At 43.6% G+C, this 17,125-nt stretch overlaps 1 protein-coding gene across 5 annotated transcripts in view; it reads left to right on the top strand.

Annotated features, from left to right (window-relative positions):
* Positions 1-17,125, top strand: part of LOC139406408 (pleckstrin homology domain-containing family A member 7-like) — a 170,191-nt gene that overhangs the window by 130,047 nt on the left and 23,019 nt on the right. For all 5 annotated transcript variants that reach the window (XM_071148956.1, XM_071148957.1, XM_071148958.1 and 2 more), the window contains 5 exons: positions 1,855-2,412; positions 2,822-3,398; positions 3,517-3,600; positions 6,574-6,627; positions 13,839-13,904. In XM_071148956.1, the coding sequence (XP_071005057.1) occupies positions 1,855-2,412; positions 2,822-3,398; positions 3,517-3,600; positions 6,574-6,627; positions 13,839-13,904 (1,339 nt within the window). The remainder of the gene's footprint in view (positions 1-1,854; positions 2,413-2,821; positions 3,399-3,516; positions 3,601-6,573; positions 6,628-13,838; positions 13,905-17,125) is intronic.

The following is a 17,125-nucleotide window of genomic DNA, read 5'->3' as shown; positions in this document are numbered from 1 at the left end:
ATAGAGACATACCCCAAGCGACTTACAGCTGTAATCGCAGCAAAAGGTGGCGCTACAAAGTATTAACTTAAGGGGGCTGAATAATTTTGCACGCCCAATTTTTCAGGTTTTGATTTGTTAAAAAAGTTTGAAATATCCAATAAATGTCGTTCCACTTCATGATTTTGTCCCACTTGTTGTTGATTCTTCACAAAAAAATACAGTTTTATATCTTTATGTTTGAAGCCTGAAATGTGGCAAAAGGTCGCAAAGTTCAAGGGGGCCGAATACTTTCGCAAGGCACTCTATTTCTGTCTAGTCTAGGTATCTCTGTCTAGTCTAGGGTAGGGTATCTCTGTCTAGTCTAGGCTAGAGTATCTCTGTCTAGTCTAGGCTAGGTATCACTGTCTAGTCTAGGCTAGAGTATCTATGTCTAGGGTAGGGTACGGTATCTCTGTCTAGGGTAGGGTATCTCTGTCTAGTCTAGTCTAGCAATGTATTTGATGAGCCATCCTGGAGCACTGTATTTGATGAGCCATCCTGGAGCACTGTATTTGATGAGCCATCCTGGAGCTCTGTATTTGATGAGCCATCCTGGAGCACTGTATTTGATGAGCCATCCTGGAACGCTGTATTTGATTAATGAGAGGCTCATATCTATTATTCACGTGTCAGTGGAGGGAAATTATTGTGTCTATCAGCGCAAATATGACCGCTCATTCCCCGCCAGTCCTTTAGCCACGCTGAGCTGTTTGCCTTAGCACAAGTGGCTGTCAGTTTAGCGAGCGTGAGAGACCCAGGCTAGGCCACACTAATATGCTAATGCTAAGTAGCCCCGTTTTTTTTCTCCTCTAGATGGGGGGATTTGCCTGGTTTTCCCTGTAGCCGGGAGGCTAGGGCCCTGTATCCTACTTTGATGGGCCCTTCATTCATGTTAGTGTCAATCAGGGCTAAATGCCATCCTATGAACATTTGAACATCTTGGCCATGTTCTGTTATAATCTCCACCCGGCACAGCCAGAAGAGGACTGGCCACCCCACATAGCCTGGTTCCTCTCTAGGTTTCTTCCTAGGTTTTGGCCTTTCTAGGGAGTTTTTCCTAGCCACTGTGCTTCTACACCTGCATTGCTTGCTGTTTGGGGTTTTAGGCTGGGTTTCTGTACAGCACTTTGAGATATCAGCTGATGTACGAAGGGCTATATAAATAAATTTGATTTGATTTGAAATGCTACGCTAATGTTAACACTGCACTTAGTTGTCATTGGAGATATGAAGTCATCAAATAATGACTCTCTAGTGAACTACTGAAAGTTAGATCTAACATAACTTGAGCCTGACCGTATAGTTCTTTTTGGGTCCGATACCAATTTCGTTTTTTGGGGGACAAAACTTACCAATACCGATATATCTGCCGATATACTGTTTTACAGCAGGGAAATGAAAAAGTGTAATCATGATTTGCCATCCAAAAGAGCAATTGTCCAATAACTCTGCTTCAATTGTTGATTTCATACATTGTGACTATAATGACAGCAAGTATTCAGATCAGCATGAGATTGCCTTTTTTCATGTTATTTATTGAATATTGGTTATTGGTGGAATTATTGTCCGCAGTAAAAGGCCAATATTGGTGAACCGATATATCAGTCGGGCTCTAAACAGAACTCCTGTGAGAGGTTAGAGGTATGAAACATGTGGAGATAGAATCAATGTTCTTACTAGCGTTGTACAGTTATCCTCCAAACCAGGAGTTTTGGGAAAGTTACTGGAGTTGTGCAAACCCTAGTTACACTGTCCTGATACAATGGCAATAATTGTGTTGTTGCTATGAGTCGAGAGCCAAACTAAAACTTCGCTCTCTCGTTCTCTTCCTAGACCTTCGGAAACATCGGAGATATCGGAAATGCCCAGTGTGTCAGAGCGCCAGGCAGTACCACAAACCAACCACGTCAACAACTACACTGAGAACGCCCCCCATCCCCCAGTCGACCTCCACCTCCATAGCGATGGGGTGGTCCTCCAACCGGTTGACATCCACCGAGAAACCGAGCAGCACTGTAGCTTCTGGAACGACACTCCCAATCCCATTGCTTCAGAAATTGTCCTTGGTGGTGGGAACATGGAAATTGAAATGGACGCCATCCCTCCTAGCAGTCTCTCTCCCCTTCCACCATACTCAGCCTCCTCAACTACATCTGCGCCCTCCTCCAGGGCGCAAATGCGCGCCCCGTTGTACACCGCCTCAACCCTACCCCCCGGGGCCTGTCTGAGGAACGGGACACCCACCCTGGAGCCCAACGGGATGGGGACGGGGACGTACCAGAGGGCCACCCTGCCCCCCCAGGTGATGGATACTCACAGGCAGGTGCAGAGGAGGAGTGCCCTGGAGCAGGTGGAACACTGGGTCAAGGTGCAGAGGGTCGAGCACAAAGGGTAAAGGTCACGGTTCACGTCACACCACCACTCATATGAGTGTTTATCATTACCCTACACAGCACACTCACAAATGTTGTGGTGCATTCAAGCAAATACTTTCATACACACATGCAGGCACACGCACGCACGCAAAATCATTCTACTAGATAATGTTCGGTGTTTAGGTTTGGTTGATTTGTGTGCGTCATGGACATAAAGGTAATGGGGTGTATACAGCCAGAGCCAACATCTCCCTCTAGTGGTGCTCTGGGAATAATGCAAACATGTGTCAGTCAAAGCTTCATAACACTTAGTTTCACTACTGTACTCAGACTCTGCTAAGCCAGAAAAATGTAGATCAGCAACACGATGACACAAAGTTCACCATCTTGCCCGTCTGACCTCTGACCTGTTCTCCATCCTTTAGTACCCCCTCTAGAGGGAGCACCCTGCCCCGCCACACCCCTCCGACCCAGCCCACGTTCATCGGCCTGGAAGCCTACCAGACACTACCAAAGACCCCACGCCACAGTCCCCCGACGGCTGCACGCCACGGGGAGTACAAATACGCCCAGGACCGCCTTAGCCACTTCCGCCTCGGACCCCCGAACTCCCAGGGTACCGGTGCCAGGGACGGGGGTGGCATTGGTGGGCCTGGCACCGTATGGCAGCTGTATGAGTGGCAGCAGCGCCACCAGTTCCGCCACGGCAGCCCCACCGCCCCCCTCTACACACCTTCCCCGGACTACCCCTTCGGGCACCGGCCCCCCTCCACGGTCCCAGCCCCACGGCCCAGCTCCGAGGTGCCCCGCTGTGTGTCGGTACCCCCTGATCCCTCTGACATCCCCCCACTGGGACCCCCACGGGGCTCCAGGGCCCTGTCCCCCCCGCGGAGGCCCCATACGCCTGCTGACCGGGTGGTAGTAATGCCCCTGGGAGAGAGGCCCGCGCTGGATGTGCCTGTGGCTGGGTCCCCCCGGAGAGCGAAGTCTCAGCTGCTCAACGTAAGAATTTGTATAATGACAGGTTTGTCATTTTTCTGACAGTATTATGCAGGTGTAATTACGGCAGCTTAATGGACTGTTTAACTGCAGTGTGTGTGTGTGTGTGTGTGTTCACCAGGCTGCCACCATCGACAGACGGTCCATCCCTCCCTCCAGCTACATCACACACACGGTCAGCGCGCCCAGCCTTCACGGGAAGACGGTACGGCCTCACACACCCAGTCACAACCCAAACATGTTGTGTTAGATAATAACATGAAGTCGGGGATCGAGTGTTTCTTGAATAACGTGGACACCTTGCCATCGGGTTAACTTACTTACAGTACTTCTTTACTAGGACAGCTATGGGACGTGAACCAGCAACATTCTGGTTCAAACAGTTTTCAGATGTAGATAGAGATATTTGAATGGCCTCCGTGTCGGCATCAATAGTTCCAAGGCAATACACTTGGAAAGTGGACTGCATCCTTATCGGTCAAATTTAAACACAGCCGGAGACACTTTATTATTTTTTTAAGACGTGTTAGTGACACAAAATTGTTACTGTAGCTAGCAGAAGAGTGTGGCTAACTTACTGTTAATAACTTTAGCTAGCAAACTTGGCTAACTGTGGGGTGAAACAACTTAGCTAGTTAGTTAGCTATATCACTTTTCTGGCCAACATAACACTGCCTGCAAAACTGGTAAGATGTCTCCACTACAATTTGTTTGACTTCTGTGAGGTCTCCAGTAAGATTGCAAAGTTGGAATGTAATTAGGGCTGTGGCGATTATGGAATTTGGGGTAGTAATTAATTGCCATGCAAATGACCACAGTTATTGTCATTTTTGCCAACAAATATTTTGAGCTTATAATGTATTATAATGCATACAAAATACCTAATGAATGCAACACAGCTTTACCCTCTTCATGTAAAAATTTGAAACTGCTATTGGGTAAACTAGATCTACTTGAAAAGGAAGTTGAATTCCCACCCCTTCTATACTGAATGTATGAAAGCTATTCTTTTTGGGGGGGGGGTTCATGGTTACTGTCGATAATTGTCGATTACACTATTATTCGGAAATTGTGCCAACCCTAAATGTAATTATCATGGAACGTTTGGTGCTAACAGGACCGAGCAGTTGAACCTAACTGTATTCTATACAGCTCTGAGTATCTTGGCTAACTGTTGGGCAGTCAATCTGCGTTGGGCAGTCTATCTGCATTGGGATATTAACTCCGCCACTCCCTCCCTCTGACCCCCGTGGGACACACTGCTATTACACACGCAGCCGGAGGAACTCACCCTCCTGCTCATTCAGCTCCGGAGGCATCAGGCAAAGATGGCCTCTGCGCGCCACCACACGGTAACCCAGATGCAGCACTTCAACTACAGCCCCTCTGGCCCCCACCTCCGCCCCACCATCAACAACCCCCTCTTCTCCTCCGGCCCTTCTTCTCTGGGGTCCTTACTAGGCCCCCCAGGCCCCATGGGCCGCGGCAGCAGCAGCCAGGTGGGGGCCCCCAGTACACCTGGCCTTCTTTACCCCACTGATGTGAGCTCAACCTGGGCGCATGGCTGTTTGTGTGACCTGGTTGGCTGCCACCCATAGTGTCTTTCTATAAGGCCATGGCAACATATGGTTCTTGTACTCCCAGCTAGGCTCTCATGTAGCTGTGTACTGTGTGTTAGCATGTTGTGCTAGTTAGCTTCCATACTGTCATCCTGGTCTGGTTGGCTTTAGGTGCAGTTAAAACATTTTTTTATCTGCCTGGGCTTTGATGTCTCTCGCAAATGTTTTTGTGTTTTAGAAGTGTGTGGCTGAGATGTTGCTAGGAGACGTATTTGGGCTTGTGATGTTGGAGCTGCTGCTTGTAGCTTCCATTTCTTATTTGCACGTCTTGCGTCTCAGGTGGCATAACATAGAGAAGCTCATGGATGAAGTGTGTGTGTGTGTGTGTGTGTGTGTGTGTGTGTGTGTGTGTGTGTGTGTGTGTGTGTGTGTGTGTGTGTGTGTGTGTGTGTGTGTGTGTGTGTGTGTGTGTGTGTGTGTGTGTGTGTGTGTGTGTGTGTGTGAGTGCGCGCGCGCGTTGGATGACATTAGGGTTTTGTTTGACTTTTTCGCAATTGAATGTTTACTCCTCTTATAACACGCCTCACAGTTGACGATTATCCAATAGCCTATTCTTGAAAATAGGCTTACGATCATCTCACCCGTAATTCATAATCCACTATGAATGATTATAGAAAAACGTACAAATCATTATTATGCATTCTATAACCCACTATGAATGATTATAGAAGAATGTACAAATCATTATTATGCATTCTATAACCCACTATGAATGATTATAGAAGAACGTACAAATCATTATTATGCATTCTATAACCCACTATGAATGATTATAGAAGAACGTACAAATCATTATTATGCATTCTATAACCCACTATGAATGATTATAGAAGAACGTACAAATCATTATTATGCATTCTATAACCCACTATGAATGATTATAGAAGAACGTACAAATCATTATTACGCATTCTATAACCCATTATGGTAGATTTGATGTTATTGAGTAGCGCTATATACACTGTACAAAACATTAAGAACATCTTCCCCTTTTGCCCCCAGAACAGACTCAATTCATTGGGGCATGGACTCGACAAGGTGTCTCAAGCATTCCACAGGGATGCTGCCCATGTTGACTCCAATGCTTCCTACAGTTGTGTCACTTTGGGTGGACCATTCTTGTTACATACGGGAAACTGTTGAGCGTGGAAAAACCCAGCAGTGTTGCAGTTCTTTAGACACCTACTACCATACACTGTTCAAAGGCGCTTAAATATTTTGTCTTGCCCACTCACCCACTGAATGGCACACACACATTATCCATGTCTTCATCTACACTGATTGAAGTGGATTTAACAAGTGACATCAATAAGGGATCATAGCGTTCACCTCGAGTCACCTGGTCAGTCTGTCATGGAAAGAGCAAGTGTTCCTAATATTTTGTACACTCAGTGTAAATCCAATGTATTATTATCAATGATTCATTAGAGCAAATATTATGGACTATACAGTTAGATCTCTATTATGGAAGCGTATAGCTGTCATCATTCTGTACACTTCCATACTGGAATGCCATAACGCTTTGCTTGACATTTCTTTCTCTCCACTCCACCCTGAAGGTTGACGATACTTACATGCAACTGAAGAAGGACCTGGAGTATCTAGACTTGAAGGTGGGAACTGGCGATGGAGAGTCGCTCTCTTCCTGTTGTTCCCGTTTTTACTCCTCCTCTTCCCTCTCTCCTCCTTTTCCATCCCTTTCTCCTCCTCTTCCTTCTCTCTCCTCCTCTTTCTCCTCCTTTTCCATCTCTTTCTCCTCCTTTTCCATCTCTTTCTCCTCCTTTTCCATCTCTTTCTCCTCCTTTTCCATCTCTTTCTCCTCCTTTTCCATCTCTCTCCTCCTCTTCCTTCTCTCTCCTCCTCTCTCTCCTCCTTTTCCATCTCTCCTCCTTTTCCATCTCTTTCTCCTCCTTTTCCATCTCTTTCTCCTCCTTTTCCATCTCTCTCCTCCTTTTCCATCTCTCTCCTCCTTTTCCATCTCTCTCCTCCTCTTCCTTCTCTCTCCTCCTCTCTCTCCTCCTTTTCCATCTCTCCTCCTTTTCCATCTCTCCTCCTTTTCCATCTCTTTCTCCTCCTTTTCCATCTCTTTCTCCTCCTTTTTCATCTCTTTCTCCTCCTTTTCCATCTCTCTCCTCCTTTTCCATCTCTCTCCTCCTTTTCCACCTCTCTCCTCCTTTTCCATCTCTTTCTCCTCCTCTTCCTTCTCTCTCCTCCTCTTCCTTTTCTCTTCCCTCTTTCTCCTCCTTTTCCATCTTTCTCCTCCTTTTCCATCTCTTTCTCCTCCTTTTCCATCTCTTTCTCCTCCTTTTCCATCTCTTTCTCCTCCTCTTCCTTTTCTCTTCCCTCTTTCTCCTCCTTTTCCATCTTTCTCCTCCTTTTCCATCTCTTTCTCCTCCTTTTCCATCTCTTTCTCCTCCTTTTCCATCTCTTTCTCCTCCTTTTCCATCTCTCTCTTCCTTTTCCATCTCTCTCCTCCTCTTCCTTCTCTCTCCTCCTCTTTCTCCTCCTTTTCCATCTCTCCTCCTTTTCCATCTCTCTCCTCCTTTTCCATCTCTCTCCTCCTTTTCCATCTCTCTCCTCCTTTTCCATCTCTCTCCTCCTTTTCCATCTCTTTCTCCTCCTCCTCTTTCTCCTCCTTTTCCATCTCTTTCTCCTCCTTTTCCATCTCTTTCTCCTCCTTTTCCATCACTTTCTCCTCCTTTTCCATCTCTTTCTCTTCCTTCTCTCTCCTCCTCTTTCTCCTCCTTTTCCTTCTCTCTTCCCTCTTTATCCTCCGTTTCCATCTCTTTCTCTTCCTTCTCTCTTCCCTCTTTCTCCTCCTTTTCCATATCTTTCTCCTCCTCTTCCTTTTCTCTTCCCTCTTTCTCCTCCTTTTCCATCTCTTTCTCTTTCTCCTCCTCTTCCATCTCTTTCTCCTCCTCTTCCTTTTTTTTCTCAACCTTCTACCTCTTTCTCTTCCTCTTACATCTCTTTCTCCTCTTCTGTGCGTTGCCCCTTACCTGTAGGCCTAACACCTGGCCAAAGTTCTGTATCACACTCACCTTGCTTTCTCACGGTGTAGGAGGAAGTTGCCCCGAGACGCTAATCTTGGGTCAGTTTAGCATTTTCCCCATTAAATGGCAAATTTTAGGATTGGGGTAGGGGATGCTGATCCTAGATCTTTACCTAGGGGAAACTTCATCCCGGAGTGGATCTTAAATATTGTATCAATTATTTCAGACTTTTTCTTATTCTTTGGAACGCTATTTTTCAAACACCAATTAAGCTAGAAACGTCATTCAAACTTTACAACGTGTCGACTAATCATGACCAGTGTGCTTATTTACAACTTTTTGATAACTATTTTAACTATTAAGCTTTTTGTCCTCTTGAAAAACCTTGTCCACTTTAATGGTATATCTTCAACAAATGTGCCATTTATTAAAACTCCCAGACTTCCAACATTTTCTCTCTACTCTGGAAGTTTGACCACTTAAATTAGACAATCTTAGAGCGTATGAAGTCGTAGTCGACTTCTCTGTTTTACAAATCAGCAATCAGAAGATACAGCTGCTTTATATTTTAGTAATCTAGCGCTGTCTTTTTATTTAACCTTTGTTTCCTCATCTCTCAGAATATAAACTTTTGTTTCCTCATCTCTCAGAATATAAACCTTTGTTTCCTCATCTCTCAGAATATAAACCTTTGTTTCCTCATCTCTCAGAATATAAACTTTTGTTTCCTCATCTCTCAGAATATAAACATTTGTTTCCTCATCTCTCAGAATATAAACCTTTGTTTCCTCATCTCTCAGAATATAAACCTTTGTTTCCTCATCTCTCAGAATATAAACTTTTGTTTCCTCATCTCTCAGAATATAAACCTTTGTTTCCTCATCTCTCAGAATATAAACCTTTGTTTCCTCATCTCTCAGAATATAAACCTTTGTTTCCTCATCTCTCAGAATATAAACGTTTGTTTCCTCATCTCTCAGAATATAAGCTTTTGTTTCCTCATCTCTCAGAATATAAACTTTTGTTTCCTCATCTCTCAGAATATAAACTTTTGTTTCCTCATCTCTCAGAATATAAACCTTTGTTTCCTCATCTCTCAGAATATAAACCTTTGTTTCCTCATCTCTCAGAATATAAACCTTTGTTTCCTCATCTCTCAGAATATAAACTTTTGTTTCCTCATCTCTCAGAATATAAACTTTTGTTTCCTCATCTCTCAGAATATAAACTTTTGTTTCCTCATCTCTCAGAATATAAACTTTTGTTTCCTCATCTCTCAGAATATAAACTTTTGTTTCCTCATCTCTCAGAATATAAACTTTTGTTTCCTCATCTCTCAGAATATAAACCTTTGTTTCCTCATCTCTCAGAATATAAACTTTTGTTTCCTCATCTCTCAGAATATAAACATTTTAAACCCTTTCCATTTTTTTGTTTCATTTTCTCTGTGCACATGCCTCTGATGGAAAGAAGCATATTGTATGGGTGTGGGCACACACCAATCAGAGTGCTGAATTTGCCATCATGTTGAAAGAGCCTGCATGCAGGCCGCCACTAAGTCATTACTTATAAACTACAGATGTATCATGTAAATCAAGTTTTAACTGCATAGGAACATGTCATGGGATGCATTGTTAACATTGTTGTCGGTGGCCGAGTCTTCACAAATTAAGGAGTGTGACTTTGTCACAAGCTCGACAAACTGCTCTGGCTCGCCAGTTTCAACCACATGGAATACAGCCTAGCAGATACTGTTGTGGGAATCTACATCTCCCTTGTTATAAAACCTTTGTTTCCTCATATCTCTCAGAACATTCAAGTATTTGAAGACTAAACAGAACATTGTGGGCTCTGGTCTTGTGCTAGGACCTCGAAAATCTGATGCAGCTTCAATTATGGGTCCTAGCACCGGTCCTAGCACATCTATACTTAACAGTATGTTGAAAATCGTATGTAGTATGATTAGTACGCAGTATGTTGTTTTAGTAATCAGTGAATCGGTGAAGACAGATTTCAGAAAACAACCTCTACAGACAGTTTCTGAAGGAATAGTCATTGTCCATTTCCGATTTGTCAAATTTAATGAAATGCGGCAGGGTTGTAGAACCCACCAACAGTAACTGGCACTACTATTAGGCCTACTACTACTACTACTGTTACTACTACTACTACTGTTACTACTACTACTACTGTTACTACTACTGTTACTACTACTACTGTTACTACTACTACTACAACTACTACTACTGTTACTACTACTACTGTTACTACTACTACTACTGTTACTACTGTTACTACTACTGCTGTCACTACTGTTACTACTACTACTGTTACTACTACTACTGTTACTACTGTTACTACTGTTACTACTACTACTGTTACTACTGTTACTGCAACTACTGTTACTGCTGTTACTACTACTACTGTTACTGCTGTTACTACTACTACTGTTACTACTGTTACCACTACTACTGTTACCACTACTACTGTTACCACTACTACTGTTACTACTACTACTACTACTACTACTACTACTACTACTACTACTACTACTACTGTTACTGCTGTTACTACTACTACTGTTACTACTGTTACCACTACTACTGTTACCACTACTACTGTTACCACTACTACTGTTACTACTGTTACTACTACTACTACTGTTACTACTACTACTGTTACTACTACTACTGTTACTACTACTACTACTGTTACTACTACTACTACTACAACTACTACTACTGTTACTACTACTACTGTTACTACTACTACTGTTACTACTGTTACTACTACTGCTGTTACTACTACTACTGTTACTACTACTACTGTTACTACTGTTACTACTGTTACTACTACTTTTGTTACTACTGTTACTGCAACTACTGTTACTGCTGTTACTACTACTACTGTTACTGCTGTTACTACTGTTACTACTACTACTGTTACTACTGTTACTGCAACTGTTGTTACTACTGTTACTACTGTTACTGCTGTTACTACTACTACTGTTACTACTACTACTACTACTGTTACTACTGTTACTACTACTACTACTACTGTTACTACTACTACTACTACTGTTACTACTGTTACTACTACTACTACTACTGTTACTACTGTTACTACTACTGCTGTTACTACTGTTACTACTACTACTGTTACTACTACTACTACTGTTACTACAACTACTGGTACTACTGTTACTACTGTTACTACTACTACTGTTACTACAACTACTGTTACTACTGTTACTACTACTACTGTTACTACTACTACTGTTACTACTGTTACTACTACTACTGTTACTACTACTACTGTTACTGCTACTACTGTTACTACAACTACTGTTACTACTGTTACTACTACTACTGTTACTACTACTACTACTACTACTGGTACTACTGTTACTACTGTTGCTACTACTACTGTTACTAATACTACTGTTACTACTGTTACTACTACTACGGTTACTACTGTTGCTACGACTACTACTGTTACTGCTGTTACTACTACTACGGTTACTACTGTTACTACTACTACTACTGTTACTGCTGTTACTACTACTACTGTTACTACTACTACTACTACTACTACTACTACTACTATTACTACTACTACTACAACTGTTACTACTGTTACTACTACTACGACTGTTACTACTACTACTACTGTTACTACTACTACTACTGTTACTACTACTGCTGTTACTACTGTTACTACTACTACTGTTACTACTACTACTGTTACTACTACGACTACTACTGTTACTACAACTACTGGTACTACTGTTACTACTACTACTGTTACTACTACTACTGTTACTACTACTACCACTGTTACCACAACTACTGTTACTACTGTTACTACTACTACTGTTACTACTGTTACTGCTACTACTGTTACTACTGGTACTACTACTACTGTTACTACTGTTACAACTACCACTACTGTTACTACTACTACTACTGTTACTACTGTTACTACTACTACTGTTACTACTACTACTGTTACTACTACTACTACTACTGTTACTACTACTACTACTACTACTACTACTGTTACTACTACTACTACTACTACTACTACTGTTACTACTACTACTACTACTGTTACTACTACTACTGTTACTACTACTACTGTTACTACTACTACTACTGTTACTACTACTACTGTTACTACTACTACTACGGTTACTACTACTACTACTGCTACTACTACTGTTACTACTACTACTACTACTACTACTACTGCTACTACTACTGTTACTACTACTACTACTACTACTACTGTTACTACTACTACTACTACTGCTACTACTACTGTTACTACTACTACTACTACTAATATTGTTACTGCTGCTACTAATACTACTTCTCCTTCTACTCCTTTTTAATGATTGCAACGCAAAACAAAAATCTTTCAGTAAGTTTTCTTCAGTTTAGAGCCTAATGAACACAGCCCTGGTGTCTTGGGTGTCGATAATACAACCTTTCTATCAAACCAAAGGACAAATGGTTGAGTTGCTGGATGTATGACAAACGGTGGTGTTACCAACCAAGCCTTACTATGTGACCCGGGTCACAGCACCATTGTACCAGAGAGTACATTATATTCTTCCCTGCCCAGAGCACAAATTTCTGCACAACAACACACCATTCAAATACAACCACCTTAACCAATAGAGTCTGTGAACTACAGTTGGCTTTAAATCACAGAGAAGGTGAAGGTCACTGATGTAGTCCAGCCAACATGCTACGGGTGGGTTTCACAACCACTAGACGACCATAATGCTGACTCCATACTGTTGTAAATATGACGTAACAGTTGGTATATAAACTGATGTATTCAATTGGTCAAATTGATATCTTGTTCATAGCGAACGGCAGCCATTTTGTAACAGTGGCTCTCTATCTCCTATTTGACACAGATCAAAAGTTTAGAGCCGTTGATCCTCATGGCTCACAGTGTGCTACTGCACTGCACTGCCAGGCCTCTCGGGCCACTATGGAACGTAAGCACTGTGGACACACTGTATGTGCATCTGTATGTTTTGTGTGTGTCTCTGTGTGTGTGCGTGCGTCTGTGTTTGTTGTGGCGTCTGTGTGTATATAGCAATGTGTAAATGTGTGTGTGCGCTCAAGCGCAAGATTGAGTGTATGAGCGTGTGTGTATACATTTTTATGAGAGAGACCATCCCTTCGCTTAACACTGCGTGTCTATGTCCATGGCTGTGTGTGGGCACTGGCTTGGCATTGACCCCTCTGTAACCCCTGACCCGTGACTCCTCAGCAACGTGATTGGTGGTTCTGGGATGGCTCTGCAGTGCATGTGCTGTGGTTGCTGTGGTTGGTTCGGTGGTTGAAAAGCTAGCAGCTTGCACCATCGTGTTGGTCTCCTTCATGTATTCCCACTACAGCAAAACACAGCATGGTTACCAACATCCCAGTTGAGTCAGAATATACTCTAGGAATTCAATAAAATGGTTGTACAAATCCATGTATTTCCAGTGCTCAGAGTTTTCTAAGGAACAAGCTGTCTTTTTTTTGGTTTGGTTTGTTGTCCATCTTATTGCCATGAAAAGATATGATGATATATTTTCTTAACTGAAAGAAAACCCATGGTCATGGTCATCATGATGTGTTCATGGAAAGAGCTTCTTTATCTGTCTGTGTCATATTGTACACCTGTCAGTGGCTCTTTTCCTACTCTGTCATCGTGGTACATTCACTCTGACGGTCTCCTCGTTGTGCTTTCAGTGGAACCGTACAGCCGTACAGCCGATAAACACAGAGCAACACTATTTGAAAATGTCTTTGTTTTCTGGTTCCAAGGTGGTTGGAAGTCAGTCGTTGAAAGAAGAGACGAAACCTGTCAAAATAGCTGAGAGTGACGTTGATGTAAGTATGAGCATGAGTATGAGTTTTCCACATTACACACACACACACACACACACACACACACTCTCTTTCTCTCTCTCTCTCTCTCTCTCTCTCCCACCAGCAACACTCAATAACATTTTCCACTGTTCTCGCAAAAGGACATTGAATTTTGGCTTTAGGGACATTGAGTTTTTGCTTTAGCTGAGATGAGGAGACACTGACTACCATAGATCCTTAGAGAGAGCAGTCTAGATAAGATGAGGAGGGACTACCAATAGACCCTTAGAGAGAGAGAGCAGTCTAGATGAGATGAGGAGGGACTACCATAAACCCTTAGAGAGAGCAGTCTAGATGAGATGAGGGACTACCATAGACCCTGAGAGAGAGCAGTCTAGATGAGATGAGGGACTACCATAGACCCTGAGAGAGAGCAGTCTAGATGAGATGAGGAGGGACTACCATAAACCCTTAGAGAGAGCAGTCTAGATAAGATGAGGAGGGACTACCATAAACCCTTAGAGAGAGTGGTCTACTGTAGATGACATGAGGAGGGACTACCATAGACCCTGAGAGAGAGCAGTCTAGATGAGATGAGGAGGGACTACCATAGGCCCTTAGAGAGAGCTGTCGAGATGAGGAGGGACTACCAATAGACCCTTAGAGAGAGAGAGAGCAGTCTAGATAAGATGAGGAGGGACTACCATAGACCCTTAGAGAGAGCAGTCTAGATAAGATGATGAGGGACTACCATAGGCCCTTAGAGAGAGAGAACAGTCTAGATAAGATGAGGAGGGACTACCATAGGCCCTTAGAGAGAGAGCAGTCTAGATGAGATGAGGAGGGACTACCATAAACCCTTAGAGAGAGCAGTCTAGATGAGATGAGGAGGGACTACCATAGACCCTTAGAGAGAGCAGTCTAGATGAGATGAGGAGGGAATACCATAGACCCTGAGAGAGAGCAGTCTAGATAAGATGAGGAGGGAGTACCATCAACCCTTAGAGAGAGCAGTCTATAAAAGATGAGGAGGGACTACCATAGGCCCTTAGAGAGAGAGAGCAGTCTAGATAAGATGAGGAGGGACTACCATAGACCCTGAGAGAGAGCTGTCTAGATGAGATGAGGAGGGACTACCAATAGACCCTTAGAGAGAGAGAGCAGTCTAGATGAGATGAGGAGGAACTACCAATAGACCCTGAGAGAGAGCAGTCTAGATGAGATGAGTAGGGACTACCAATAGACCCTTAGAGAGAGAGGGCAGTCTAGATGAGATGAGGAGGGACTACCATAGACCCTGAGAGAGCAGTCTAGATGAGATGAGGAGGGACTACCAATAGACCCTTAGAGAGAACAGTCTAGATGAGATGAGGAGGGACTACCATAGACCCTGAGAGAGAGAGCTGTCTAGATGAGATGAGGAGGGACTACCAATAGACCCTTAGAGAGAGCAGTCTAGATAAGATGAGGAGGGACTACCATAGGCCCTTAGAGAGAGCAGTCTAGATAAGATGAGGAGGGACTACCAATAGACCCTTAGAGAGAGAGAGCAGTCTAGATGAGATGAGGAGGGACTACCATAGGCCCTTAGAGAGAGAGGGCAGTCTAGATAAGAGGAGGGACTACCATAGACCCTGAGAGAGAGCAGTCTAGATAAGATGAGGAGGGACTACCATAGGCCCTTAGAGAGAGCAGTCTAGATAAGATGAGGAGGGACTACCAATAGACCCTTAGAGAGAGAGAGCAGTCTAGATGAGATGAGGAGGGACTACCATAGGCCCTTAGAGAGAGCAGTCTAGATAAGATGAGGAGGGACTACCATAAACCCTTAGAGAGAGTGGTCTACTGTAGATGACATGAGGAGGGACTACCATAGACCCTGAGAGAGAGCAGTCTAGATGAGATGAGGAGGGACTACCATAGACCCTTAGAGAGAGCAGTCTAGATGAGATGAGGAGGGACTACCATAGGCCCTTAGAGAGAGCAGTCTAGATGAGATGAGGAGGGACTACCATAGACCCTTAGAGAGAGCAGTCTAGATGAGATGAGGAGGGACTACCATAGGCCCTTAGAGAGAGCAGTCTAGAAAATATGAGGAGGGAGTACCATAGACCCTGAGAGAGAGCTGTCTAGATGAGATGAGGAGGGACTACCAATAGACCCTTAGAGAGAGAGAGCAGTCTAGATGAGATGAGGAGGGACTACCAATAGACCCTGAGAGAGAGCAGTCTAGATGAGATGAGGAGGGACTACCAATAGACCCTTAGAGAGAGAGAGCAGTCTAGATAAGAGGAGGGACTACCATAGACCCTGAGAGAGCAGTCTAGATGAGATGAGGAGGGACTACCAATGGACCCTTAGAGAGAACAGTCTAGATGAGATGAGGAGGGACTACCATAGACCCTGAGAGAGAGCAGTCTAGATGAGATGAGGAGGGACTACCATAGACCCTGAGAGAGAGCAGTCTAGATGAGATGAGGAGGGACTACCATAGGCCCTTAGAGAGAGTGGTCTACTGTAGATGAGATGAGGAGGGACTACCAATAGACCCTTAGAGAGAGAGAGAGCAGTCTAGATAAAAGGAGGGACTACCATAGACCCTGAGAGAGCAGTCTAGATGAGATGAGGAGGGACTACCATAGGCCCTTAGAGAGAGCAGTCTAGATAAGATGAGGAGGGACTACCATAGGCCCTTAGAGAGAGCAGTCTAGATAAGATGAGGAGGGACTACCATAGGCCCTTAGAGAGAGCAGTCTAGATAAGATGAGGAGGGACTACCATAAACCCTTAGAGAGAGCAGTCTAGATGAGATGAGGAGGGACTACCATAGACCCTGAGAGAGAGAGCAGTCTAGATGAGATGAGGAGGGACTACCATAGACCCTGAGAGAGAGCTGTCTAATAAGAAAATAAGAGTTGACTATGATGTGTCCTTTTTTGGGGGGGGATATTTACCTCAACTTCAGGAGGAAGATGTATGAGTTAAATTTATATTTTTTTCTCCTATCAGAGTGTAACTACCACCAAAGGAGTTAGAGTTGTGGTTTTGTAGCTTGTCATGGTTGCACTTTAACCATTTATAAGGATGCTGTTATTCTTCTGTCCACAATGAATATTCCATGGCATCAATACAGCAATCTTACTGCAAACAAAAAAATGATGTATTCAACAGAATTGCAAATTGAGATTAAACACTATAACATATGTTTGGGTCTGCGACAGAAACCAAGCATCCTAATATAG

Source organism: Oncorhynchus clarkii, chromosome 4 (assembly GCF_045791955.1).
Source record: "Oncorhynchus clarkii lewisi isolate Uvic-CL-2024 chromosome 4, UVic_Ocla_1.0, whole genome shotgun sequence".
Classification (NCBI taxonomy): Eukaryota; Metazoa; Chordata; class Actinopteri; order Salmoniformes; family Salmonidae; genus Oncorhynchus; species Oncorhynchus clarkii.
This window is presented reverse-complemented; position numbering and strand designations above follow the sequence as displayed.